General features: G+C 43.1%; 1 protein-coding gene across 2 annotated transcripts in view; it reads right to left on the bottom strand.

Moving 5' to 3' along the window:
* The window catches only part of Astn1 (astrotactin 1), a 346,089-nt gene that overhangs the window by 146,970 nt on the left and 174,307 nt on the right, over positions 1-24,812 (bottom strand). The window contains exons 6-8 of one of the 2 annotated variants that reach the window (XM_005363931.3): positions 24,211-24,360; positions 23,182-23,373; positions 13,486-13,570 (exon numbers count right to left, since the gene is read on the bottom strand). In XM_005363931.3, the coding sequence (XP_005363988.1) occupies positions 13,486-13,570; positions 23,182-23,373; positions 24,211-24,360 (427 nt within the window). The remainder of the gene's footprint in view (positions 1-13,485; positions 13,571-23,181; positions 23,374-24,210; positions 24,361-24,812) is intronic. The other variant, XM_005363932.3, reaches the window with a different exon arrangement.

Genomic DNA, 24,812 nt, shown 5'->3' with positions numbered 1-24,812 from the left:
ACACACACACACACACACACACACACACACACACACACGGAGGAAGAGCGAGAACAGTTGAAAGATTTAGGCATTTTGAGAGGGGAAAAGTCTGGAAGCAGTTATCTGTACACAATGATCTGAAACACCAAGAAAAATTAAGATCCAGCCAGCCCACATCTGACAACGTTATTTGTTCTCAGGCACCCACCCTATACTGTACAAAAGTTCAGCATATTTTTATAATCTACATCAAGCTACCACAGGAATTGACTGTGAAGCACAGAAGGAAAGAAGTGCGTTCCATTTTATTATAAAGGACAAAACTGACCAAACCAGTGAAAGTCACATGGAAATGCATTTTTATTCAGCCCAAAGATCTGTTTAAGAATCCATATTGCAACAATAGGATAAGCTGCCTCATCAAATACCATTGTACCCGTCACTAATAATGTTCAAACAGTGGTGGGAAGCCCATCTGCTACAAAGACCGCAGGAGGGATGTCTATACTGAGTGGCACATTGGATAATATGACCTTGAGGGGGGCTTCTGCCTCGAAGTTTCTGCATTTGTCAGTGATCCAGCTGATACACTCCTGTTCTTGCCCCTAAAATTAGATACGTGACTCACCACTTCCATGAGGGAAGCTAAAATTTAATAAGGTTTTATATAAGACCTGTAGCTACCTTTAGAAAAACAGAGGTCTGATGATGTCTTTCCCAAACCACATGAAAACTTGATAATCCTAACTCGGTCACTGCCTTTGCCCAGGGAGGACTTTGTATGACTGGCACACTTTTCACTTATTTAGCAAAAATTGACTGAGTTCCTCTTATGCTCCTGGCAATAGGTTAGGATATGACAATGCAATGATACATGAGAAAATATTTTTTCCATTGTGAAATTTACACTCTGGTGGTAGATTTGGCTAGCCTTGCTTGCCAATTTGACATTAAACTTGCATCATTTGGTGAAAGGTGGTAGAAGGACAAAATAGGTCACAACTAATGCTAACCAAGATTGGTGAGGACAGTCACTGTATGCTGATCCAGAATTTACATATTTATGAAGATCACTGAGGGCAACATATCTTATTTGGGTTTTCTCAACAATCTTTATGATAACTTTATTAAATTGATACTATTATTTTATTGTGAGAGACAATGAAATCAAGGCTCATAAAAGTCATAAAATTAGCCAAAAGCCAAGGTCTTTTAAGTACAAGAAAGGCTTGAGCCTATGTTTGTCAGACTCTGCTTCTTCCGGTATATTACACTGTCTCCCATAAAGGTTAAATATGAACAGGTGCAAGCTGTGGATGGGGCTCAGGGGTAGGCACTTGCCTAGCATGCAAGAGGTTCTGAGTTCAATTCCCAGCACATAAAGTAAAATAATAAAATGGGTGAGTAAATATTAACCAAAGTAGGTAGACGTATGCAGTTTGCTGGCTAACATGAAATAGCTTAAGCAGAACTGAGTTGAGTCCGTTAAGAATATCCAAGAAAGAAAACTGGGTATGTCCCAGATGGCCTGGTCCCTAGGTCAGGTAACCTGGGTAAAATGGGTAAGCCTGTCTTTCAGATGTGAACAACACATTACTCATTCATGACTCCCTGGGCAAGGGCTATGAACACTGCCCATAGCAAAGACCAGATCCAGTGTTCCATTCACTCTCCTTTGTGTTAGGAGGTGGGCAACTGTGGACCTTTGGATGGAGGCCTACTATAGCTGGCCCATGCCCTCTGCTAAGATGAGTAACTGTGGCTGGATGCTGGCCATGATTTTACACTGACAATAGCACAAAAATACTCAGTAACAAATGCCTGTCCCCACAGACAGTCACAGCCTAGGGCCCCTCAGTATATATCTAGCTGAAGAGCCATTTTACCTGAATTGGACAGAAGCCAACGGCACTTACTGTGCTTAGGCCTCCAGCAAGGTCCCCCTAGTGACTTGTTATCCTCTGTAGGATGTTATGTCATTCTGAAAGAGTCTCAACTCAGAACACAGACTTACTGTTTGAATCTACTCTCAACTCTTGAAGTCTCTGTGTTTGGGAATCTAAAGCTAAATTTCAGCCTCGTCCCTGCTTTCATCTTAAGACTGTTGGGAACGACTGCCCTTGAAGTCTTTGACCAAACAAAGTCTTCTGTAGGAAATTTGGTTTTATATTCTTGCTTGTAAAATGTGGACAAAACCCTTAGCTTTGAAGGAAGAATTAAATCTCCTCTACTAGTGTATTAGTATGGATGGGCAACTTCACATGATCTAGGAGATGAACATGTAACCGAAGGATTTTAGAGGCCTCGTTAACTGAGGTGGGAAGATGATCTTGAAGGGCGGTGGTGCCATCCCTTGGACAGGGATCCCAAGATGCATTAAAAAGGAGAAATGTTGAAATAAGAGTGGCGGGGGTGCGGCCCCCGCCCCAGCACCCTGCCGCCCGCATGGCTAGCTTAGCTTATGCCCGAAATAATTACACGGAAACTGTATTCTTTTAATCACTGCCTGACCCATTAGTTCCAGCCTCTTATTGGCTAGCTCTTACATATTGATCTAACCCATTTCTATTATTCTATGTAGTCCAGGAGCTGGCTTACCAGGAATGATCTTAGCCTGCGTCTGTCTGGAGTGGTGGAATCATGGCGACTCACTGACTCAGCTTCTTTCTCCCAGCATCCTGTTCTGTTTTCTCTGCCTAACTAAGGGTTGGCCTATGAAATGGGCCTAGGCAGTTTCTTTATTAATAATAAATCATTCCCACATCAGAGAAAGCTAGCTGAGCACTAGCATTTATCTCTCCCTGCTTTCCACCTGTGGGTGCTATGAGGCCAGTAACCTTATGCTTTGACATTTCCACTGCAACGGACCATACTTTCCAGAGGTGAATCAGAGTAAAAATGGACTTGCCACCATTACAAGAAAAACAACAAATACAAGTACTTAGAAGGGTGGCTGCCAGGATTATGTGGAGGCCACTTGGTTACTATGAATGTGATCATCACAAGTGTGGCTCCTGTACACGCAAGGGCAGAGGACACAATGCTTTAATAGCAGGCATGTGGAGGTGTAGTGAGCTGCGTGGTGTCACACCTGATGGAGATGTATAATCAACTCCTGAGATGGCTAAGGCCTGACCTATGCTATGATCACACAATAATTATCAGCTGCCTGCATATGCATGGGCCTATGGGCAGTGCCCACCTGGCAATCTGGGATTGGCAGCCCATGCCTACTTAAGGGCTGGGAGAGGTTTGCCCGAGGAGAGAGGGAGAGAGAGAGGGGAAAAAAGGAAAAGAGGGAGAGAGGAAAGAGAGAGGAAGGAGAGAGAAGAGAGGGAGAGAGAGAGAGAAAGAGAAAGAGAGAGAGAGAGAGGGAGAGAGAGAGAGAGAGAGAGATAGGATAGAGAAGGAGATAGATTGCTGTGAATAAAGTCCTGAAAACTGCTGCAAGAAGAGCTCCGGGTGTTGCGTTTTTCCTTGCTGGTCCAGGGTGGACGCGACATGGAGGTAGGATGGCTCACTGGTCACATCAACTCGGCTTCAGATAGGTATTTCCCAGAGCTGACAAAGGCGTCCCCTCTGGTGACTGTCTCACAGTAGAGAAATCTGACTCCTCTTCAAGCCAGTATTTTCCCGTGGTTATAAAGAAAAGAGGACCTGCTGTACATCACCACGATGGGCGGATGACGTCATGCTAAGAACCAGTGCCTGGAAGCCCCACGGGAGACTTGCGACTTTAGAGCTAATTGGGCTGATGTAACCTCAGGTTTTGTGCAGCGGTGTGTAGACTCATTTCACAATCCTCTACAACAGAAGTTTGGGGACTCCAGAATGCAAAGGTCTTGAGTCCAAAAGCCAAGCACAAGGGGCAAGCTTGGCTCTAGCTGCATCTCCTCAAGTAAACATACTAATCTCTGTGAGAAAAACCTTGTGGAAAGGTTCTTAAACTAGGGGTTGTGGGAGATTTGTCTGTATTGTTGCTCTGAGCTCACCAATGGAGTTAAACATTGATTTCTTATTTTTAAATAAAAGAATAAAAGAAACAACTATAACTAGGTGGGGAGGTGACTACCTGGGAAGGGAAAGGGAATTCCAGTTATTGAACTCCTCCATGATATGATGAAAACAACATGGATGTGGGCATGAGTGTTCAAGGTGTTCTGTTCATCCCTCAGTGATGCTGACCAACGGGCTACTGAGTTCCAAACAATAACACACACACACACACACACACACACACACACACACACACACACACAACACTTTTTGGGGTTTGTGTGTTTACTGCTTTACTGCAAGGGATAAAATTTTAGGAATTTTAGGTGACCTGGATTTTTTGGGTTTTTTTTTTTTTTTTACTTTTTGCTGATTTTTTTAAGAGTTTTTTCCTGCTATATGTACTTCTTTTATATGAAGCAAAACAAAACATTCAGCACAAAACTAGCTATGCTGTGACAAAATGTTTATCTTCTATTTTTTAAAATTATATATACCATTTAAAGCTTAGAAAAATGATTATAGCATGAGTGGCTGAGCAAGAATCTAAACTACTTGTCTAAGAAGAATAAACCTTAAGATACTTTTATGGAAATTGCTTTCACAGAAATTGTAGGTGGTATAAATATCACTAATTGCCCATCTCTTAAAAAAACATTAAGTAGGACTTTTGTTAAGATACATATCACACACACACACACACACACACACACACAGAGAGACAAGAGTTTATTGATTTCTATTTTAAGAAGGTGTGTGTGAGAGAGTGAGTATGTGGTGTATGTACAAAAATGTATGCAAGAGTTTATGGAGGCCAGAGAGTGATGTTTGTGTCCTGCTCCATCATTCTCTGTCTTATTTCTTTGAAGGTCTCTTACTGAACCTGGAGATCGTATGACAGGCAGTAAGCCCCAAGGATCCTGTTTGTATCCTCTACAGGGCCAAACACACATGGCCATGCCCAGGTGCCTTGTGAGTGCTGGATTTGAACTCAGGTCCTTGTACTTGCTAAGCCATCTCTCCAGCCTCTCATGGTGATACAGTTTTAAAAAACTATTCAGCAAGCCGGGCGGTGGTGGCGCATGCCTTTAATCCCAGCACTCGGGAGGCAGAGGCAGGCGGATCTCTGGGAGTTTGAGGCCAGCCTACAGGCTTGCCTACAGCCTGATCTTATGGCTGACTCCAGCTTCTCTCAAGTTGACACGAAAAACCAAAAAAAAAAAAAAAAAAAAAACTATTCAGCACGATAGTCTTACATGCAACAAATAATATGAATTAATTAGCATTGCATGAAGAATTGTTCAGCATTTGAGGAACTGAAGTAGTACTACACTAAATGTTATAGTGAATGTGTAAGACACTACTTGCTGTTATTATACAGACTTGCAGAGGTGTGTGTACTAAAATCCTGGCCTGAAGGCTAGACTCAAAAACCATGTATCTCTTCTAGCCCACTATAACAGGTTAAAAATGAGACTATTCCATTAGACATTGAGACTAACTACCTTATGGAAAAGTCTGAGAAAAAGAATGCACTGCAGGATTAGTTGTAGAAGTCTGCTGGGTCTCTTCCCTGTGTTTTGTGATTATAAAGGTTAGGCACACTCATTGTTAAACTATGAGAAAGAACAAAGAATATGCAGATGGAAGGAGGTGGCAGCGAGAACTTTCGATGCACCGAAAATGAAATTGGAGGAAATACACACAAATGGTAATAGCGGGTTTCTCTAAGCATAAGATAATGAGTGAATTTCTTTTTCTATTGATTAAAAGAAAAAAGATAAATAGCTCAAATCCCCAAGAAAAGAAAAATCACAGCATTCACCCGCCTGGTATTCCGAAACTGGAACCTGTAGAAACGGAGGGCTCAGGGAGCATTTTTAGTGGAAAACATCCATGCATTCAATAGAATATATGAATTCAGGACACTCGCTGGAAAGCATAGGCAAGACATAAAACATTCATTTCTATAAAATTGAAACAATTTATCTTCCATTCTTGAGCAGATGGGAGGGTAAATTGAGGTTGATTTTTTTTCACCCTGGTGGTCATGTTGGAGGAAATATGAGTATTCCCGCCTCCAGCACTGTTTAAAATAAGTCTCATGGTGCCTTGACTGGACTCAGCAGAGACAGAAGTCTGGTAGAGTGTCACCCCTCCTGTGGAGGGTAGGCAGCACTGTAGGTGGACGCCTGTCACTCAAATGGGGAGAGCTGGCAATGAAGATTAGTTTGCTTGCCTAGGGAAGGGAAATGAATACAAGCAAGTCTGCCACCCACCTAGCGCTAATAACCAACTCTCGGAATATTACACACTTTTCATTCCTCTCTCTTAAATATTTATCCAGTTGATTTATCTCCACTAGTCAGTTGTTGCTGTACAGCTCGGACACCAATTATGTGGTCTAAGATAAGCTGTTTCAACTCTGGGGCTCTCCACTTCCCAATCAGCAAATGAAAATAACTTTTTAGTCACAAACTCACTTTTCTTTTCGCTGGAAAAGCATGGACTATTGAGAAGAGGATGTCCCCATTCACCAGAGGACCTGGAAGCTGCTTGCCTAGGAAGTTTTCTTAAGTTTGGCTGTGCTTTGCTGTCTTTTGAGGGAACGTGTCAAAACTACATACTCAGAGGCTGAGGAGACAGCTTAGTTGATCAAGCATGGTTTTGCCAGCTGAGGGATCCGAGTTTGACTCCCAGAAGCCACATGAAAATGTTAGCTGTAATGCTCATGTTTCTAGTCCCAGCACTTGGAGAACAGAGACGGGAGGATCCCTGGAGTTTGTTTAACAGCCATTCAGTTTAGCCTAAACTAAATAGGGCTCTAGGCCAGGGAGGGATCCTGTCTCAAAGAAGTGGGACAGTATTCTAGGAGATAGCATCCTAGGTTGTCCTCTGGTCTCCACATACAAAAGCATGCACACCCATATTTATACACACACACACACACACACACACACACACACACACCATTCCTGTTAAAAACCAAACCAAAACAACAGAGATATTGTATAGACCCAGGACCTTCTTCAAGACCAATGAAATTGAAATCACGAAATGGAGAAGTCAGAAATAGGGTTCCAAAATGATACATGAGGACTTGTTCCATGGACTGCACAGGTGTGCAGGAGCCACTCACTTGGTCACACCTTGCTCTTATGTCATCTATAAGTGACCAAGAGGGTTATGAGTGTTGTTCCTAAGAAGGGAGTCAAGGGTTATATCAAAAATGACCCGAGAGTCAGCAGCAGCTAACAGGGGGCCTTTGTGCAGATTAGACGCACATACTGTTTGTCACAGAGGGGTCATACCTGGGAAGTCTGTCTGCAGAGGACAAAGGACCTCTCTAAACTCAGGTGACTGACCAAATAGTTTTCATGAAAACTGGTCAAACTGGTCAAATAAAAGGTGTTTTCACTTGAGAAAATCCTTAAGAGTGAGGTCCTGAGTTTTCAAAACCATCTGGTGCTTGGGGGAAGATGCCGACTAAGCCCTAGAGAAGATTCTGGCATGGATGGCCAGTTTCAAGTTCTGGCTTGCTCATTCAGGGAGGGGTGGCCTGCGGATTGCCAGTGGAATCAGGTTGCAGGCGGCTTCTGATGAGAAGGGACCAGGAGGTTTAGGCTTCATTCCAAGAGCTTCCCTCTGCTATTCTAGCTCTGAAATGAGGAGGGAATGACAGCAACATTGCTGTGACTCCTGGAGGAAGAAGGGCAGACAGAGGCAAGTGATAAGGCAAAGCCAAACAAAAACAGAAGGGGAGGGAAAAAAGGAAAAACAAATAAATGGTCAACTAAAGTAATTGAAACCTTTGTTAGGAATTAGTGACAACGGTTAGAGATGGGGGCGAGGAGCTAATGGGAAAATAATCCCATTTGTGAATGGCATGCCAGTGACAGGAACTGGGCACAGACAATGTCTGGACTGAAAGGCAGAAGTGGGGGCACTGAAGATAACGCAGCAGCTGGAGGCCGTGCTGTGTGTTTTATCTGGAGGGTTGAGGGGAGGGAAATGACCTCGGTGACAGAAATAAGCAAGGGAGTAGGGTAAGAAAAGACAAGATGGTGGGCTGGAAATAGGTTCCCCAAGTTCAGGAAATGTTATGTTATGTTATCAGGGGCTATAACTCTTATCTATGGCTTTTCCAAAGAGTTTCATAGCTGATCAAAGAAGTTCAGACAGAGCCCAAAACCCAGGAAGAACTTACAACTACACAGTGGCCTCTAGCCTAGCTGTGAAGAGGTTTTTACAGACGGTTTAGGACATGGCACATTGAGGGCATGAGTGCCTGGGTTCAACTCCCCAGAACCTATGTCAAAGGCTGGCCTTTATGGAGCTTATCTATAATCCTGGCTTCAGAGAAGTGGAGACAGGTGGATCCCCAGGATTTGCTGGCCAACCAGTAGGTGACCTCCAGTGACAGGCCCCCATCTCAAACAATAATGTATTAAGAAAGAAATGTCAATCTTTGGCCTTCTCTTGAAAGTACACACATGTGTATATGAACATACAATGTATCCATACAAGTACACACACACACACACACACACACACACACACACACACACACACAGGATTTTGTGGGGTTTTGTAGGACACTGGTCTATATCAGATTGTATTTCCTGTCTAAGCAGTAACCACTGAATAAATAAGGATGAATTCATTGCAGAAACGGAAGAACGTAAGCATCTGGGATAATGACGAGGGCATCTCAAGGCAGTGTGGACCATATATGAATTATTGAGTCAGTATCTGAGGATGTCCTGCGAGAGGTGTCATCTCGCTGGGCAGCCATGGGGAGAGGAGGCACTCTGCCACCAGGGTCATGCCTGACAACAGCTTTTAAATCCTCGGGAAAACACCTGCTCATTTCTCTCAGCAGGCCTTTCCCCACCTCATGAGTTATCACTCTGTCTTTACCCTTCAGCGTTAAAGCCCAATGCTAGTTTATATTTCTCTATTGGAGAATCTCCTTGGTGTTGCCCTCTGCAGCTGAGATGCCAGAATAAGTAATCAGACTATTATTTACCAGGAATCTCCAAAAGCATGAATTTAATCTAATTGTGGTGTTCTGAAAGATGTATCTAGAGGCCCTTGAGTACACTTTTAATTTAACAAAAAGCCATTATTATGGTCTTTCTTAATAACTCCGAAGTATCTAAATAAATTTGGGTGTCTCTTTTTTCCTCTGATATTCTCATGTAAATCAATCTCTCCTGCTTCTTTCACCCTCATTTATTGTTTTCATTTCTTGTCTGTGAATATTTTCAATTTGTCTTTGCCGTTCTGGCAAACAACTATCAAATGCAGACTCTAAGAGGCGCTGGCTGTGTCATGCAGCTACAGTTATGGGAGGGCAAGGAGTTACCTGGAAATTCCCACAAAAAAGACAAAAGACACAGTAACTATGCACTGGTTAGGACACCTCAACCTGGGGTTCTCTCCCTGGTGATGCAGAGTGTTATCACAGGAATGCTTGATTTTGTTGCCAGCATCAAAGGCCAAGGATGTAACCTCAAACACCCCATGTTTATTAGAAATCTGTCATCCACAACTTTGCTTACGTAGTCCTGAATTTTTATTTTTAGTGAAAACTTTCTTCTTATGCAATGAATACTATGATCCTATCCTCTTTCACCTGGACCTCTTCACCTGTGCAAGCTAAAGCAGCTGACTTTACTGAGTAGATCAATACATGAACGTCCCAACTTGCTAGCTATTTCCTGGGTATTGCTGGCAGGACTGAGACACCAGGATTATTGCAATGCAAGTCATTAATAGACTTTAGACAATAGGCTTTCTTTTTCTAATTCTTGGATACTCTTTTCTGTTTGTCTTTGGGACAGTTTCAGGAATATATTTTTTCTTGAAGAATCTAGATAAATAAAAAGCAGACGATATCAATAGGTTTTGAGCTTGTGTATTTGTGTGTGTATTTGTGTGTGTGTGTATTTGTGTGTGTGTATTTGTGTGTGTGTATTTGTGTGTGTATGTGTGTGTGTGTACAGTTATTTGAGTTCATTATAAAGGGTTCTCAAATTACTTGTGTAGGAAGAGGATACACAACTCCTTTAAGGACCTACCCTCTATAAACAGGTCTAGGATCCTGTAAATGGGTTTTAGTGCCTGAAGCTTTAGTAAGCAAGACCTCTTTTGAGAGCTAACTCTTACCCATTTTAGCTTTCTCTCCTGGCCATGTGCAAGACACTTTTAAACTAAATGGAGCTACTTCTCTATCATTCCTGGAAATTCAAGCTCCTAGTGTCCCTACCTATCAAATAGAACAGCTAAAACATTCTCCATGAAACTTCTATTCCAGTTCTTCAACCTTACCTAAGTCACCCCTTAAGGATGCTCTCATTGACCTTTACTCGAAAGCTTTCTTTTGGTAGGTCTTGGAGCTCATTGCAATTGTTCATTATATGCCCATCTTTCTATGGGGACTGTTAGTTCTCCCAGAACATAAACTCCACCTTGTTCTTAGGCAGACCTGAAGAGTAATGAGGTCAACATTTGCTGAAAACATGATTAAACTGAAGAATAAATGATAGAACACAGAGACGAGAGAGCCATTCTATAAACAAATTGTCATTTGTGCACATATACTCACACACTGTACTATCATACAGACATTACATATTTACACAAAAACACACGCACAGAGAGAGACACACACACATACACCACACATAAGACACATACACACACACAACTGTATGAATTAGAGGCAGCCTGCAGCTGTATAAAGTTTCAGCTGCAACTTCTCTGCTTTACAGAAGCATCCATTTGTAACTTTTTGTGTGAATGTTCTTTATCGACATTCTTCCTTGTCTGAAAGGCACAAATGCCTTTCTGCCACTTTTCCCTGGCATATCAACCTTAATTTCTCACTAAAGACTATTGCCAGACCTGAATTTGGTATCTCTGTCTAAAATGAACCTACTTCAGTCTTAACATAGGTCCTATCAGAATATTTGCAGGGAAATATCAGTACCCCTTATATTGGCTACTCACCTTCACTGTCTGGAACATTAAATAAAAATTCTAAGAAAATAAGCTTTATCATTGATTTTTCCCATAGTGCTCCAATATGTATCATTATTTGGAAATCTGTCAGTTTTCAACTCAAGTGGCATTCTTTATATTCAAACCAATCTCAAATAATTTTTGGAAAATCATCTAAAGAAACATGGCATTAGTTCGGTACCCTGATTTAAATCATGATGCATGGCATCTTCTACTTTTCACTTATCTTTTTATTTCAGGAGAAAAAAAATGCATCCATTTGTCTGGCATTGTTTTATAAATATAAACTCGAGCTGCTTATCACTTCTGTTCCAATGTCCTCAAGATACTCACTCCTCTCTTTCCTTCTAATAGTTATTCTATGATTTTATTAGTGTCCACAATGAGGCCTCATAGACAGTGAAGATCATAGAATAATGGAAATTAGAGATGGAAATGACAGATTAGGTGTCTTTGTCTATTTCCTGGGGCTAATGTTCTTGTCAGTCTGCAGCTCAGTGCTTTAGTCTGTCTTGTTCCAAATGACACCAGTGCTGGGACCTCTACCATTTTCCCCGGGGCTCTTGTCTGCATCCTAAGACTGTCTCTACATCTAGCCACAGGGAATAACAAAGGCTTTGCAATTACCAAGTGAAGTCAGGCCCATCCTCACACGCTATGTCTGCCAGGCTAGGGATGGGGAGGCTTGAGCGATTAACCACCAAATCCAATCACTGCAGAGGGCTAGGCTGGATCATTTAGAGCAAACATGAAATGATATTTTGTCGTTTTCTTCAGTGGCAAGATTGCAGGCTATGAGATAGAGGGGTGGTTATCCATCACCTTTTACAACAATTTCCTCGGTAAGAATTGTGGTCAGCTGAGATTCTCGGCCATCACATAAGATAAAGGGTTGGCTCCATAGTAACTGTGAGAACCAGTCGGCAGCGATGAGAGTCAGGGAGCAATGAAGAATTTAAAGAGTGACTGTCGTTCTATATTCATACCTCACTTGACATCTATTAGCCAAGTCCTCTACTCTCTCACCAAACACTTTCCTTTAAAATCCTGTGGGCTGCCTATCTGCTGAGAGCACAGATTCCATTCCCATTAAGCCATTCTTTATTCTCACTAACACAGCAATTGTTATTCTCACTAACACAAGACTATGTTGACTTCCCTAGCTTTTCTGACCTGTGACTCAGATTTCCTTTTCCTAACTTCATTGACTCTTGTTCTTATCTCTCAACTTCACCCAGTTCCAGAACATTTGGCCTCTTCCATGTCTATGGGCATCTATCAAACCCTGACTAGTCATTGGCTGGCTAAGTCATCGGAGCTGAGTTCTTCTCTCCCCTTATCATAAATCACTCCCTCGGGCTCCTCAATCACTTTTATTGCTCTTCTCCAAACTCTCACCCATTTGTCACCATATTTATTGCTTTGAAAGTCAGAACTACTTGGCAAGTCTAGGTTTGGTTCATCAGAATCACATAGAAGGGGTTGATCATGGGCCCAGGAGTGAGAGTCTCTACGGGAATGTCAGCAATAACATTGGTTATTTTTTTTCACTTTGTCAGGCTGCAAACACGAGATTTTCAGTCTAGGAAATCACTTACCAACAAGTTTTGCCTCGATTTCCTTCTGATTCTCCCTAGTCTACTGATTGCTATTAATAGATAGCATTTATTAATGCTTCCTACCATTTACCAAGTGCAGAAAGCAAACTCTCAGAATTCAAAACAAGTCACAAAAATTCCTTTTAAAAGTGACAATACAAGACATACACTGGTGATGGTTCTCTAATGATATGTTTACTTAATTTCATTGTATCATAGACTTAAAGCCCATTAACTTGGTAAATTTATGACATGTATGTTTTATTACAATAAACAGTCAAAATATAAATAATAATAATAATAATAGGCAATAGATAAAGTAGCTACTTTTCCCCAGTCACATGTAGTTGCAAGAACGTGAAAGTCATACAAAGAAATGGCAACTGGGGATCAGGCACAAATACTCTTCGTCAGCACAGAGCACTTCCTGAGTCTCATGTCATGCCTGCTGGCAGTGCTGGCGGCAACATGTTTTAAGGCCTGTTAGTCTCTCAAAGGACTCCTCAAGCTCCAAGAGAACTACAGCAGAATCTGTATGGCTTCACGTGTCTCCAACAAAATCACCAGCTAAGTTCTGCCTGTGGAATTCTCGTGGATGGAGGTGGAGTAGAAAGCAAGAGAAAGGCAGTTTCATTTTCAGATCCCAGCTGGAGGCTGCAGGGCTGCCAGTCAGAGGCAGCATCTCCTGACTCATAAATGGAGGAATATATGGCATGGACGTCATCGGCATGACATGACTATGGAAAGGCACAGTGACATTTTTACTACAGACTGTTCAGAATTCAAGCACCCATGAAGTCTACTTCTTTGTGCACAGTTACTCCCATCGTGCTTGCGAGAGAAAGCAGTGACATAGAAACTGCCGACTTGCTGTCTCACTTACCCCTGGTTTGTTCCCCATTCGTTCCGAATGCAAAGATGCTTGTGGACAGGATCCTTCATGTAACCTTCGTAGCACAGACATTCCCCTTAGCATCAGGGTAGGAAGAAAAGAGAAACACATGCCAATCAACTACTGTGTTGATGCTTGAGATAATCAATGTGAAATGATCAGATTAATCCCCGACTTCGTTAACAGCGTAAGTGATATAAAACAGCCCACTGCGTCACACACACACCCCTCGCCACTGCCCTCATGAACAAATCTCCCCATTTTCTAATGCATGATGATTTTATTCTTCGAGAGATCTTAAAATCTGCAAAACACTTGTGTGAAGGCGCTTCATGCACAAAGACCATCACGTCTTTGAGGAAGGGGACATTTTATGTTTTCTTTCTCAATAACACAGCAATTAGCAAGTGATGGGTACATGTTTAAAGTCTCCACATGTGAAGTCTTTCTAAGAATCTGAAACCTAAGTATTGTTACTATATTATGCGATAAGGGGAGTCACACCTTGGACAAGGTATGAAACTTGTAAGCCTCTTAGAAATGAACCTATGACGATGTCACTTGAGATACTGTCATCATGCCATGCTTTGAGTCCACAGAACTGCCATGGCATTTAAAGGAGGTTGCAGTTTTTCTCTTCCATTTTGGAATTACATTTTCTAGTGAAAAAAAGCCTAGTTTTCTTTTGAAGGTAGTAAACAAGTATCGCCTACACCCTGCATAGCTCAGCATCTTCCTGCTCTTCTTCATCATTAGTTTTAGGGAGTTTTTTGTTGTTGTTATTGTTGTTGTTAGTTTTATTTTTGCATACCAAGAGGTCCAATAGGCTTCTGGAATTGCATACAAGATTACCTTTTTGTGGGTTTCACCCTTGCCAAGGCAGGGTTGCATGACATTCATCCAGTTAAGAAGCAAACGTGAGACCTCCCGAAAAATTGGTACCCATAGCTCTGTTGAGTACCTGTCCTGAAGACAGCAGCCATTGCTTCCTGATGTGACTGTTTTTGTATATAACGGTACTTATCTCTGAGCCACTGTGACTTGTTACACTAAAGCATTTGCTTTTAATCTTCTAATGACTGCTTATTTAATTTATAACCAGTGAAATAACAAAGTGTGATTTCCCGAAATTAGTAAATAACAAATTTACAAAGGTACCAAGTCCTGAGGAGACAATATACATACAGTTTATTTATCTCTCAAGGAAGAGAAACAAGACGGATATAAATAGGATAGCAGCTTTAAATGCTATTTCCTCTTTATGAAGATAAAACTTAATAAAAATAGAATGTATTTGATATTAGAGGAGAAGAGTCTGAACAGTGTGAGCAAGATAATTTTTGTATAAGAATTAGCTCATGCATTTTGATATTTACCTAGAAACTATTGCCTCCCAGGGCCTCTATACCAAATAATAGTTACTTGACCCCCATCCCCAAACACTCAACTGGTAGACTAATGAAAGTGGGTAACTTCTTAATTTTAGATAAATCTAAGGAGTATTAGAGATGAGTACATTGTTTCATGTCCAGCACATTCTGACTTTAGTATCACAGGCTATATTGGAACCTACTGACCCACTTTGGGTCCAAATTTATTACCATCCCTGGTACTGGGTTATAGCTACAAATGACCATGGAAATTAAAGTAAAACATCAAAAAATATGGCTTGAAGTTGGGTGATTAAAAAAAACCTGCCAACAATGGCCACCTTTTGATAAAAGGAAAGAAAAATAAGATTTAGAAAGCAGGTACTAGGGCAAAGTAATAGGAGAATCAGACTTTATACCTTAAGAATTTCAAAGAAAGTACAAACCCTAAACTGCAAAGTATACAGGGCAAGAATAAGGTTAATATTCTCAAACAGGTAGGCTTTTCGTAGGTACTGTGGGCATTAATGACTTGTCCTGTGTTGTGACAAACTTTAGGCAAAGGCAATTTATGGTGACTTTGGCTCATCCATACAGTCCATCACAATGGCAGGCAAGGTGCCACCTGCAATCAGGAAGCAAAGGACGATAAATGTTGGTCCTCAGCTGTCTTCACCCTTCATATGCAATCTGGGACTCTAGCCCATGGAACAGTAACTGTTATATATAGGACAGGCCTTCTCACCTCAGTTACCATAAATAACCCCTCTAGACATGCTCAGAGGCTTCCTTCTTCCATGAGTATGAAGGTCTTGTGAAGCTTGCAATCAATACTAACCATCAAATTACGGTTCAAAGTTAAATCATTAAAATGTTTAGTCTAAGAATGCAGCTCAGCGGTAGAGTATGTATTGCTCAACTATAAGGACCTGAGTTTGGATCCCCTGCACCCATATATAAGTCAGCACAACAGTGTGTACTTGTAACCATAGGTCTTGAGGTAGAGACTAGAGAACTCTACCAGAAGGGGCGAACTCCAGATTCAGTTAGAGACCCTGTGTCAATTTAAAAAAAAAGTATAGGCAGCAATAAAAGAAGAAGCTGAAGTGAATCTCCAGACTCTATGTGCACACCCAAAGACATACCTACATACTTGTGCACACACAGGATATATCATAATATACACAGAAAGAAAAAAGTAAAAAAAATTTAATTGGTTTATAATAAACAACACCCCAAGTATAAAGATATATGTATGTATTATGTATGTATCTAATTCAATTAACAAGTTAATAGCTCAAATATATCTTTTATATTCTTCTGATTGTCTTTGTTGCCATTAGGCATGAATAGAATGCTAGTAAACAGGATGTAACCATAAGAGAGTGTTGAGCACAACATTCTGATTCCCAGAATGGTCTCAACTGGAGCTGGGGATGCAGCTCATTGGTAAAATACTTGCTCAGCATGCACGAGACCTTGTGTTTCATCCTGGGCATCACACAAACTAGACATGGTAGAGAATGCCTGTCATCCCAGCACCTGGGAGGGAGAGGCAGGAGATTCAGAAGCTGAAGGTTGTCCTCAGATATAGAGTGATTTCAAGGCCAGCCCTGGGCTGTATGAGACTCTGACTCAAAAACAAAAACACAGAACAAGAATACTCTCGGCTAGACACCTTGTCTAGAACTAAGGATTAACGATAAAGGAGAAGCTTCTTCTACATTTGGTATTTGGTTACCACAAAACATGTAAAAATAAATTCAGTAACAACTCCAGGTTCAAGCAGAGACCTATTTTCCTAATGACGTAAATACCTACCATTTGTGTAGCGCATTTACCTTCTCAAATTGCTTTCGTGGTCATTATCTCCACATGAGGCTTCCATCACTTATTACCATGTGGGGACATACTGCTGACAACAGATAAAGCTTTTCTCCACATAATGGCATATGCCACCCAAAGTCAGAGAATCAGAAATTTTCAAACACACCAGGCTAGAGTTTGGGGATATCCAAGATCTGCCTCTCAACAGAACCTCATTTCTAGAATCCACTGAACTTCCCTCTTCTTTATTCTTCCTCAATCCAGTTTGGCCATCTATACTTCAAGGAGTTCAGACTTGATGAGGAAAGTTACTATGGAAACCAACTGCTAAATCTTGACTTTAAGAGGGGTTTCGTGTAAGCACAGACTCCGACTGTTAGCTGTGAATTTTAAAGACCCCACAAGGGTGTTGGATGCCCTCCTAAGCCGAAGTGTTACAGTCTCCGCATCTGCTGTGACAGATGGCAGGGAACACATGAGGCGCGGACGCTGTGGCGGTGTACATAGGAATCCAACAGAGAGACATGTCATGGCCACGGAAAAGTGCCCAGCAAGGAGAGAGTAACACGCCACAGCGGCTGCAGGAGCTATTCTGTGGATCACACTGTCAGGGAAGAAAGCCCATGGCAAGATGTTGGCACACGGGATAGAGACCTCCATACCTACTTTTGCTTGGTACCTTGGGGACAAACACCTTGAGCTGCCTTTCATGGTGAACAGGCAGAACCTTTGCTCATTTTTACAGTTGAAGGACTGAGTTACACAACCTCATCTAAGAATTAAGAAAGGCCTTGAAGCAAGGGTTCCTTGGGTTGACTGTGTTCACCACAGTTTGTTTTATTATAAAACCAAATTAAGGCCAGAAGCCCTGAGTCATTACACTGCTTCAAGTAGTGGTTGGCTTTTATTAAATAGGACTAGCTGTCCCTTGTCTAAACAGAGAAATGTTCGTCTGGACATGGGTAACACCAAATTGCCTAATAATCCCCCACCACTGGGCATTAGCAGGAAAGGGGCAGGCCCAGGTTTGAACAACCCCCAGGAAACTGAGAGAGAAGACTTGGAACATGCTGAAGTTCACCCTGAAGGAAGAGGAGGTTTTGATGGAACTATATAGTAATACGAGCGGCGGGGTTGCGTCCCCAGCACCCCAGCCACCTGGCTAGCTTATGCCCCGAAATAATTACACGGACACTGTATTCTTTTAATCACTGCATGGCCCATTTCTATCTAGCCTCTTCTAGGCTAACTCTCGCACCTGGACTAGCCCATCTCTAATAATCTGCTGTAGCCCACAAGGTGGCTTACCAGGGAGATTCTAGCCTACGTCCATCCTGGGTCGGAGCTTCATGGCGTGTGCCTCAGAGAGCAGAGCTCTCACGTCCGCCCTGGAGATGGGAGCATGGCGTCTCTGCTCCAGAGAGCAGAGCTGTCAGTCTGAGCTCACTTCCTCTTCCTCCTAGCAGTCTGTTCTGTTTACTCCTCCCACCTATGTTTTAACCTATCAGGGCAAGCAGCTTCTTTATTTAATTAACCAATGACCTTCCTCCATCAGAGCTACAAACATGAACTGGGAATGAGTGTACACTCTAGGTTATAGAAACAAAATGGGGGCTGAGCTCTCCTAATTAACTGGGTTAAAAAATGCCTGAGACAGAAAGAGATGGGGTGTAGAGAGGGGGGAACACAGTGGCTCAAAACAAGCAGAGAAGCTGAGGCTGAGTTGTCTGGAAACCTGGCCGGTGCCCCTCAGCAGCGTGATACATTTTGACCCGTTCATGTCAGCCATAGGCCATGGAAAGATCTGGGAAACTAGGGATTTGGGGAAGACATATTAGATAGATACTAAAACAGCCAAGTTTGAGTTTTCATGTACGCCTGTGCTCCTTGCACACATTAAAAAAAAATAATAAAGACTGCAAAGCTTGAAAAAGGCAATGGAGGCTGTGGCTAGAACTGAGGTGGCTGAGAAGTGAAGCAGGTATTTCGGCCTCGGCTGCTGTGCACATGGCAGAGCAGAGGCTTGGAACAAGCAAGGAGGAAGCTGATGCAACTAGGTAGTCTGCGGCCAGCAGACAAAATGAAAACAAACAACTGCAAAGTGTTCCCCTTAGAACTCACAGGAAACATCAGCCTTAGATGGAACCCAGTAGACACCAGACTCCACAGCCTTAAGGCTTTGTCACTATCTCAGAGATGCTCCTGAGAGGCCAGTCTGGCAGGGTGGACAAGAAGACTGGCAGTTGGCAAAAGGCCTCATCAGAAACTGAGGCTTTCAATAGTCACTAAGAAGGAAAGAGAAGAATCCTAAGCCTACCATCTAGGTTCCCTTCCAGAAAGGCAACATTAGGAGAAACATCGTAAAATGACCAGACTTGTGAATTCTGGTATAGCATGCACCCTGAGCTTATAGTTCAGCTGGGCTATTAACTAGGCAGTGGTTAGGCAAGTTTGGCAATACACTCTAAAGTGAGGATAAAAATACTGTCACTTTGTAGTATTGTGAAGGAGTTCTGATTGTCTAAGCTTGGTGACAACATGATGAGCTCTTGATAAACACTGCCTAGCATGATTTCTTGTCACAATCATTTCCCACCTGCCATTACAAAGCGGTGGGGAGATGGACCACAGTCTGTTGTGTGAAGTCCTCAGCAGTCTGGACAGAACTTAAAAGCATCCTAGATCTTCCCGTACCCGGGTCCTAGGACTGACCCGTCACAAGTTGGTATCTGCTAGAAGAGGATCACGGTCCTCAGCGAAGCTGCAGGTGGCAGGTACAAACGTCTTGTCTCTACTTTCTCAAGCCCACCCACACATAACCAGTTCTGGGATGATTAGAACATTTGCCAGTGACAGTTTACTATTGTTCAGGCTGGTCTCTGAGCTCCACCCCTCTCATGTAACACGGTGTCAGTGGAGGGGAAGGCTGGAACTGAAATAACCCAGCAAGTTTCCTATAGCCCTGGTACTTTTGTAGCCCCTCCCCCCACATCTTTAGGAGTTCTGAGATCATGATGGGGGTATAGGAAAAGGGGGAACACAACCCATTTCTCTCTTTTAGCTCTTTTGTTCTTCCTTTGGTGTATTTGTAGCCCATCTCAAACTCAAGTGTCTAATGCAATATCAATTCATTGTGTCATGCCTGTATAGGCCAGCGGGGACTAATATGGGTTCTCTGGGGCTAAGATCAAAGTGCCTTCAGAGTAAGTCTCTACAGAGTTACGCTCCTTTCCAGAGGCTATGAGCGAGAATCTGCTTCCTTGCTTCTCCCCCTGCTAAGGGCTGCCTGCACACCTGGTTCATGACTGGTCCTTCATCTTCAAAGTACACAATACCTTGATGAACCATTATTTCATCATGGTACTTTGACCTGTTCTCCCTTCTACTTTGGAGAAGTATTGTCATTTAATTGGGACACCCAGATAATCTAGGGTAATCTTGCCTTTGTAACACTAGCTGTTAGGCAACCTCAGTTCTATTTACCATTTTACCTTCCTTTGGCGTGCAACATTACACACCTACAGATTGTGGGAAGGGGGATGTGGGCATCTGGTGGAGTGAGTCCACCTTTCTGTCTCTCACACCTGGTGTTGTGGAGTCCTGTGCAGATGATGTCTAAATACACATGCAGATTTGGGACACTTTTAGGAAGGCTGCCTAAGGGGAGCTCCAGGCACCAAAAGCTGCTCCTTCCCATTGCCTGAGCATCTGTGTTTGTGTGCTTGTGTGTTTATGGGTACGTGTGTCTGCATGAAAAAAATACACAAGTGCATTTGCACAGCCCTATGAATCCATATGGGCAGACCCCTCAGCTTGGCTGGGAAAGCACATGTCCCAACACTCTGACATTTCCAAGTAAGCTAGCTGGAGGATTGCAAAAAATAATGTCGCCTTGACTTGGAGCCAATTCCCACACTCAGCTCTAGGATGGAGTGTGGGAGGCGATAAAGTTTCTTAGTGATGAGCGTGTGGGATGACCACATCATTCCATGTGCAGAGAGAGGCAGCACGGGAGGGGGTTTTCCAATTCCAGCGTTAATGAAAATGAGAAGCTCCACAGCATCGTTTCTCAGCTGCCACACCAAATGGAGATGTCCTACCTTAGCTTTGCTGTAGGCCTTGGGTTCCTATTTTTAGCACCCTTGTGACTTTCTAGTTGGGAATTCATTGGTTACCACAGATACCAGGAAACCATTTGCAGGGGAGGTGCTTCCGAATTATTTTGTAGGAAGGATTAGAAGTTCTACATCTGGAAGGGGCTGAAGGGTAGACAGGAAGACTTCCTTGATACAGACAACAACTTCCTGGCACACCCATCAGGAATGAATGCTTAGTACAGGTTACATCCTAAAGAGCTGAATGACATACAGATTGGAGTGGGTATATCTGGACATATTATGTTACCTTCGATAACCTGATTTCTGCTTGCTTTCATGAAAGGTTATAGACAAATTCTCCTTGTAGGTAGCCAAGGGACTTAGGGCAAATTAGGCCCAGATAATCAAACATTAGGTAAGGTAAGAAGGTGGTTGGTGTCCAACCCTCCCAAGCATAGAACACCCAGTCCCCGCCTTTCCACGTGTAACTGTGGGCCCTTTATTTCCTTTCAAGGCAAAAAGGAAGTATGCTAGGTTCTCTGGAGTTCTCATTGCTCTCAGAAGTGAGTTTAACAGCTAAGATTGTCCCAAATCCTCCTAATCCTAACCAGCTGGAGAACAAGGGTATCAGAGGCCAGCTCTGCTTCATGGAGAGTTCCCACCTCTGAGACAAGCTCTTTTTAATTTCTTCCAAGCACGCTAGCTTTTGGGCACGGTACACAGCCCATCTGTTTGGTTTGGTGTTTGCCTTGACAGCGTAGGAGGAACGGCAAGTAAGCACCGTCTTAGACATCAGATGTTGAAAGTGCTGTACTTTCTCCTCCATATGGGGACCTAGAATCTCTGTCATGGGCCCACGTAAAATAAGTTTAAAACCTAAGAACATGAACTTTAGATGTCACAGTTACCTGCTACTTTCTCAGAGAGATTTAATAATAAAGTACCAAAAATGCACATTGTATATCTTGGGCCACATCTGTAGAAAGTCCTTGCTGAACACCCTGCCTCTCTTTCCAGAGTTAAACATGGTAGACAAAGATCTTGAGGATTTGGCTCATGACTCCTTCCTTTATTGCATAGTATTACACCACTTCTCCAGGGAAATTCTACCTGTGATATTCTAGTTCCTGAAAATGGTCTTTGTCTAGAGGCCACTCTTTATGAACATCTTACTATGGTTTGAATGTGAAATTTTGTCTATAGGCTTCCGTGTTTAAATACACAGTCCCCAGTTGGTGGCAGTGGAAGGCTGTGGAAACTTTTGGACAGGAAGTTTAGCTGGCAGGTGTAGGGCCATAGGAGAAGAGGTTTAAAGGTTCTAGGCCAGCTCCATTTCCAGTGAGAGCTTGTTTCTGGTCCATAAAGATGTGATAAGCCACGCCACCACTCCCCTCCATCACAGGCAAAACCCCATATACCAAGCCTTCCCTGTCATGATGGACTGTGTTCCATTCAACTACAAGCCAAAATAGATCCTCTTTCCTCTAAGTTGCTTCTGTTAGATATTCTGCCGTGATAACCAGAAGAGTAAACCCTTTCCCGCCACGCAAGTATACATCTTTCTGGCATAGAGACCCAGGCTCCCGAGGGTAAGGCAGCAGCCACACTTTACACCACCTGAATCTGAGCCTTCCTCAGAACTACCCGTGTCTTGCTTTATGGAGTAACACACTTAAACACGTCTACAGCCTTTGTGCAGTGATCTATCTCTAAGATTCATTGGAAGAAAAATAATGTCCCATGTGCCCTACATTTCCTTGTGGAGAGGTTTGTTTTAATAGTACTTATAAAAACAAAAAATTGAGAGCTTTCTAACTTTAAAGTAATGAGACTGTTTAAATGAGCTGGGATACAAATGCCCAATGCAACAGCAAATGGCCATTAAAATGTTACTGAGGATTATGATTATGGAAAATTCATACGATGGAATATTAAGGATACAAATTCAGGAAAACTCAGCTAGACTTCCTATGCTTTCAGGAAATCTTTTTAAAAATATGCATTGGCTAGTGATGGAAAGAAAGGACATAAAAAGTTTTAAAGTGATTTATCTAGAAGACAGAAATACAGATGATTATCATTTCCTTCTATACTACTTTTATAATAAACATGAATTAATTTTGCAATTATAAAATGGCTAGTCCCAGTAGGTAGATAATGACAAAATGGGCAATGGAGGTTGTTCCAAACTGTCCTTTTTATAATAAGGCTGCAATTAAGATCTTGTCCAGGCTCCTGCCAGACTATTGCAGGTTTTTACACTCAGTGGCTCAGCACATGGTGATATCCATGGGCGGTCTACTCATGAAATGGAAAGGGGGCAGTGGAATTGGGAGAAATGATTTGAGTTTCAAGGGAGTGATTGCAAAAGGCATGCTCTCTCTGACAGTTACCCGCTTCCCGGTGCTCCCGCCTACCAGTTTCGGGGTCACATTGGTGTTCACAAGGGTCCAGGAGCCGCCGGGCACAGAGGTCCATGGCCCAGGGCCCACTGGAGTTCTGCTGCGAGAAGAGAATCACTTGGGCAGGGTTCAGCCAGTCACTGGCATCCAGCTGGCTTCCCTCCAGCAGGATGAAGCGGCTCCCTACAGGGTGACAGAGAAGAAACGTGTCTGCCGATGCACACACAATACATAGGCGCAAGTCATCAGAGATGAGCGTGTCTTAATCCAGGACCATTACACTCACCAGCCCTTGCCTACCATTAGTACTAGTATGAGGGACTGGCAGATGGAGGTTCTGCCTTCACAATGACTGCTGGGAGGTCAGAGATATTAAACCTTCCAGCTATATCCTCCCCTATTGCTATGCCTCGTCCCATATTGCTGGAGTGTTCCTTGGGGATAGAGGGACAGAGTGGCTCTGTGGTGACCATGGCATGGCTCCATCAGACTTAGCTACAAGGTGTTGGCACTGGGTCAGGTAACAGTGACCCACTGCCTGTCATGGTGTGCCCTGAAATAGCAGGTCCCCGGATGCTGTAAACATCCCCACCTGCTTCCAGCCTTGCAGCAACCAGAGAACAGACATTAACAAGTCAATTAGGTGCTTTGGGTTGAAATGACTCAGGGACTCTCAGAATCTCTCACCTTGGTAAAGCAAACCAAAGCATGGCTGAGCCTTACACACCTCGACTGCCCCAGTTAGCTTTTCCTTCCTCGAGCACTAAAGGACTGTGGCATCTATCCACCTGGAGCCAGTGTGCTTTGCATTTCTGTGATTGTGGAGAAACGGAGATGACCCATTCAGTTTGTTATTAGCTCAATTTCTTAGGTCATCGGTGGACAATCTGTATCCTCTTCCTTTATGTTTGGAGCACATCCCTCTTCCCCACGACAGTGGCCCTTGTTTGGTTTGTCCTCTGCCCAGCCTAAAAACTGCCGACTGAAGAAGCTGTCATCTTCTCGGCGGAATGAGCTCACCATCAGCGATCAGGTGCTCGGGGACATGAAGGGTGATTTTGACAATAAGAGGGCAGCTGACGTGAGAGGAGCACACGAGGCCAATCACACAGCTGGTGACGCTGATCAGGGTCAGGGTGGTCTTATTCACAGGACTTCGGGGAGAGCCCACTGAAAGCAAGACAAAAACAGGACACGGTGGTAAAAATCCCAGCCCCGACTGTCTGACTCGGCCTTCTACTGGCAAACAAGCGTGTCTGGCAAACCTAACTCCCAGCCATCAGAAAATATCTCCACTATGCGGCCTCAGGAAGCTTCATTGGGGACATCACCTGTTGAAGAGAAAGTGAACTTGACCACCTGGTGGCCTTCAAGGTCAGTAGTGCTGAGCTGAGTGCATATTCTCTATGATTTGACTGGATCAGACTCACAAGAGGACACGAAGAGGACATCTCTCCCTCTGCTTCCCTAGCTGAGTTCAAAATTCTTGGAGGCAAAATAGTTTAATCGCTGTAGTGCAATCCCGTTGCTGTTTGCAGAGGGTGCTCTAAAGCCAGGCTCCCTCAGTGTAAACCCAGGCTTCCAGGAGGAACCTCCCCCAGAAGAAGAGCATGCACTTCTTC

This window comes from Microtus ochrogaster (assembly GCF_000317375.1).
Source record: "Microtus ochrogaster isolate Prairie Vole_2 chromosome 6 unlocalized genomic scaffold, MicOch1.0 chr6_random_2, whole genome shotgun sequence".
In the NCBI taxonomy this organism is placed as follows: domain Eukaryota; kingdom Metazoa; phylum Chordata; class Mammalia; order Rodentia; family Cricetidae; genus Microtus; species Microtus ochrogaster.
The sequence above is the reverse complement of the archived record's forward strand: the minus strand, read 5'-3'. Positions and strand labels throughout refer to the sequence as shown.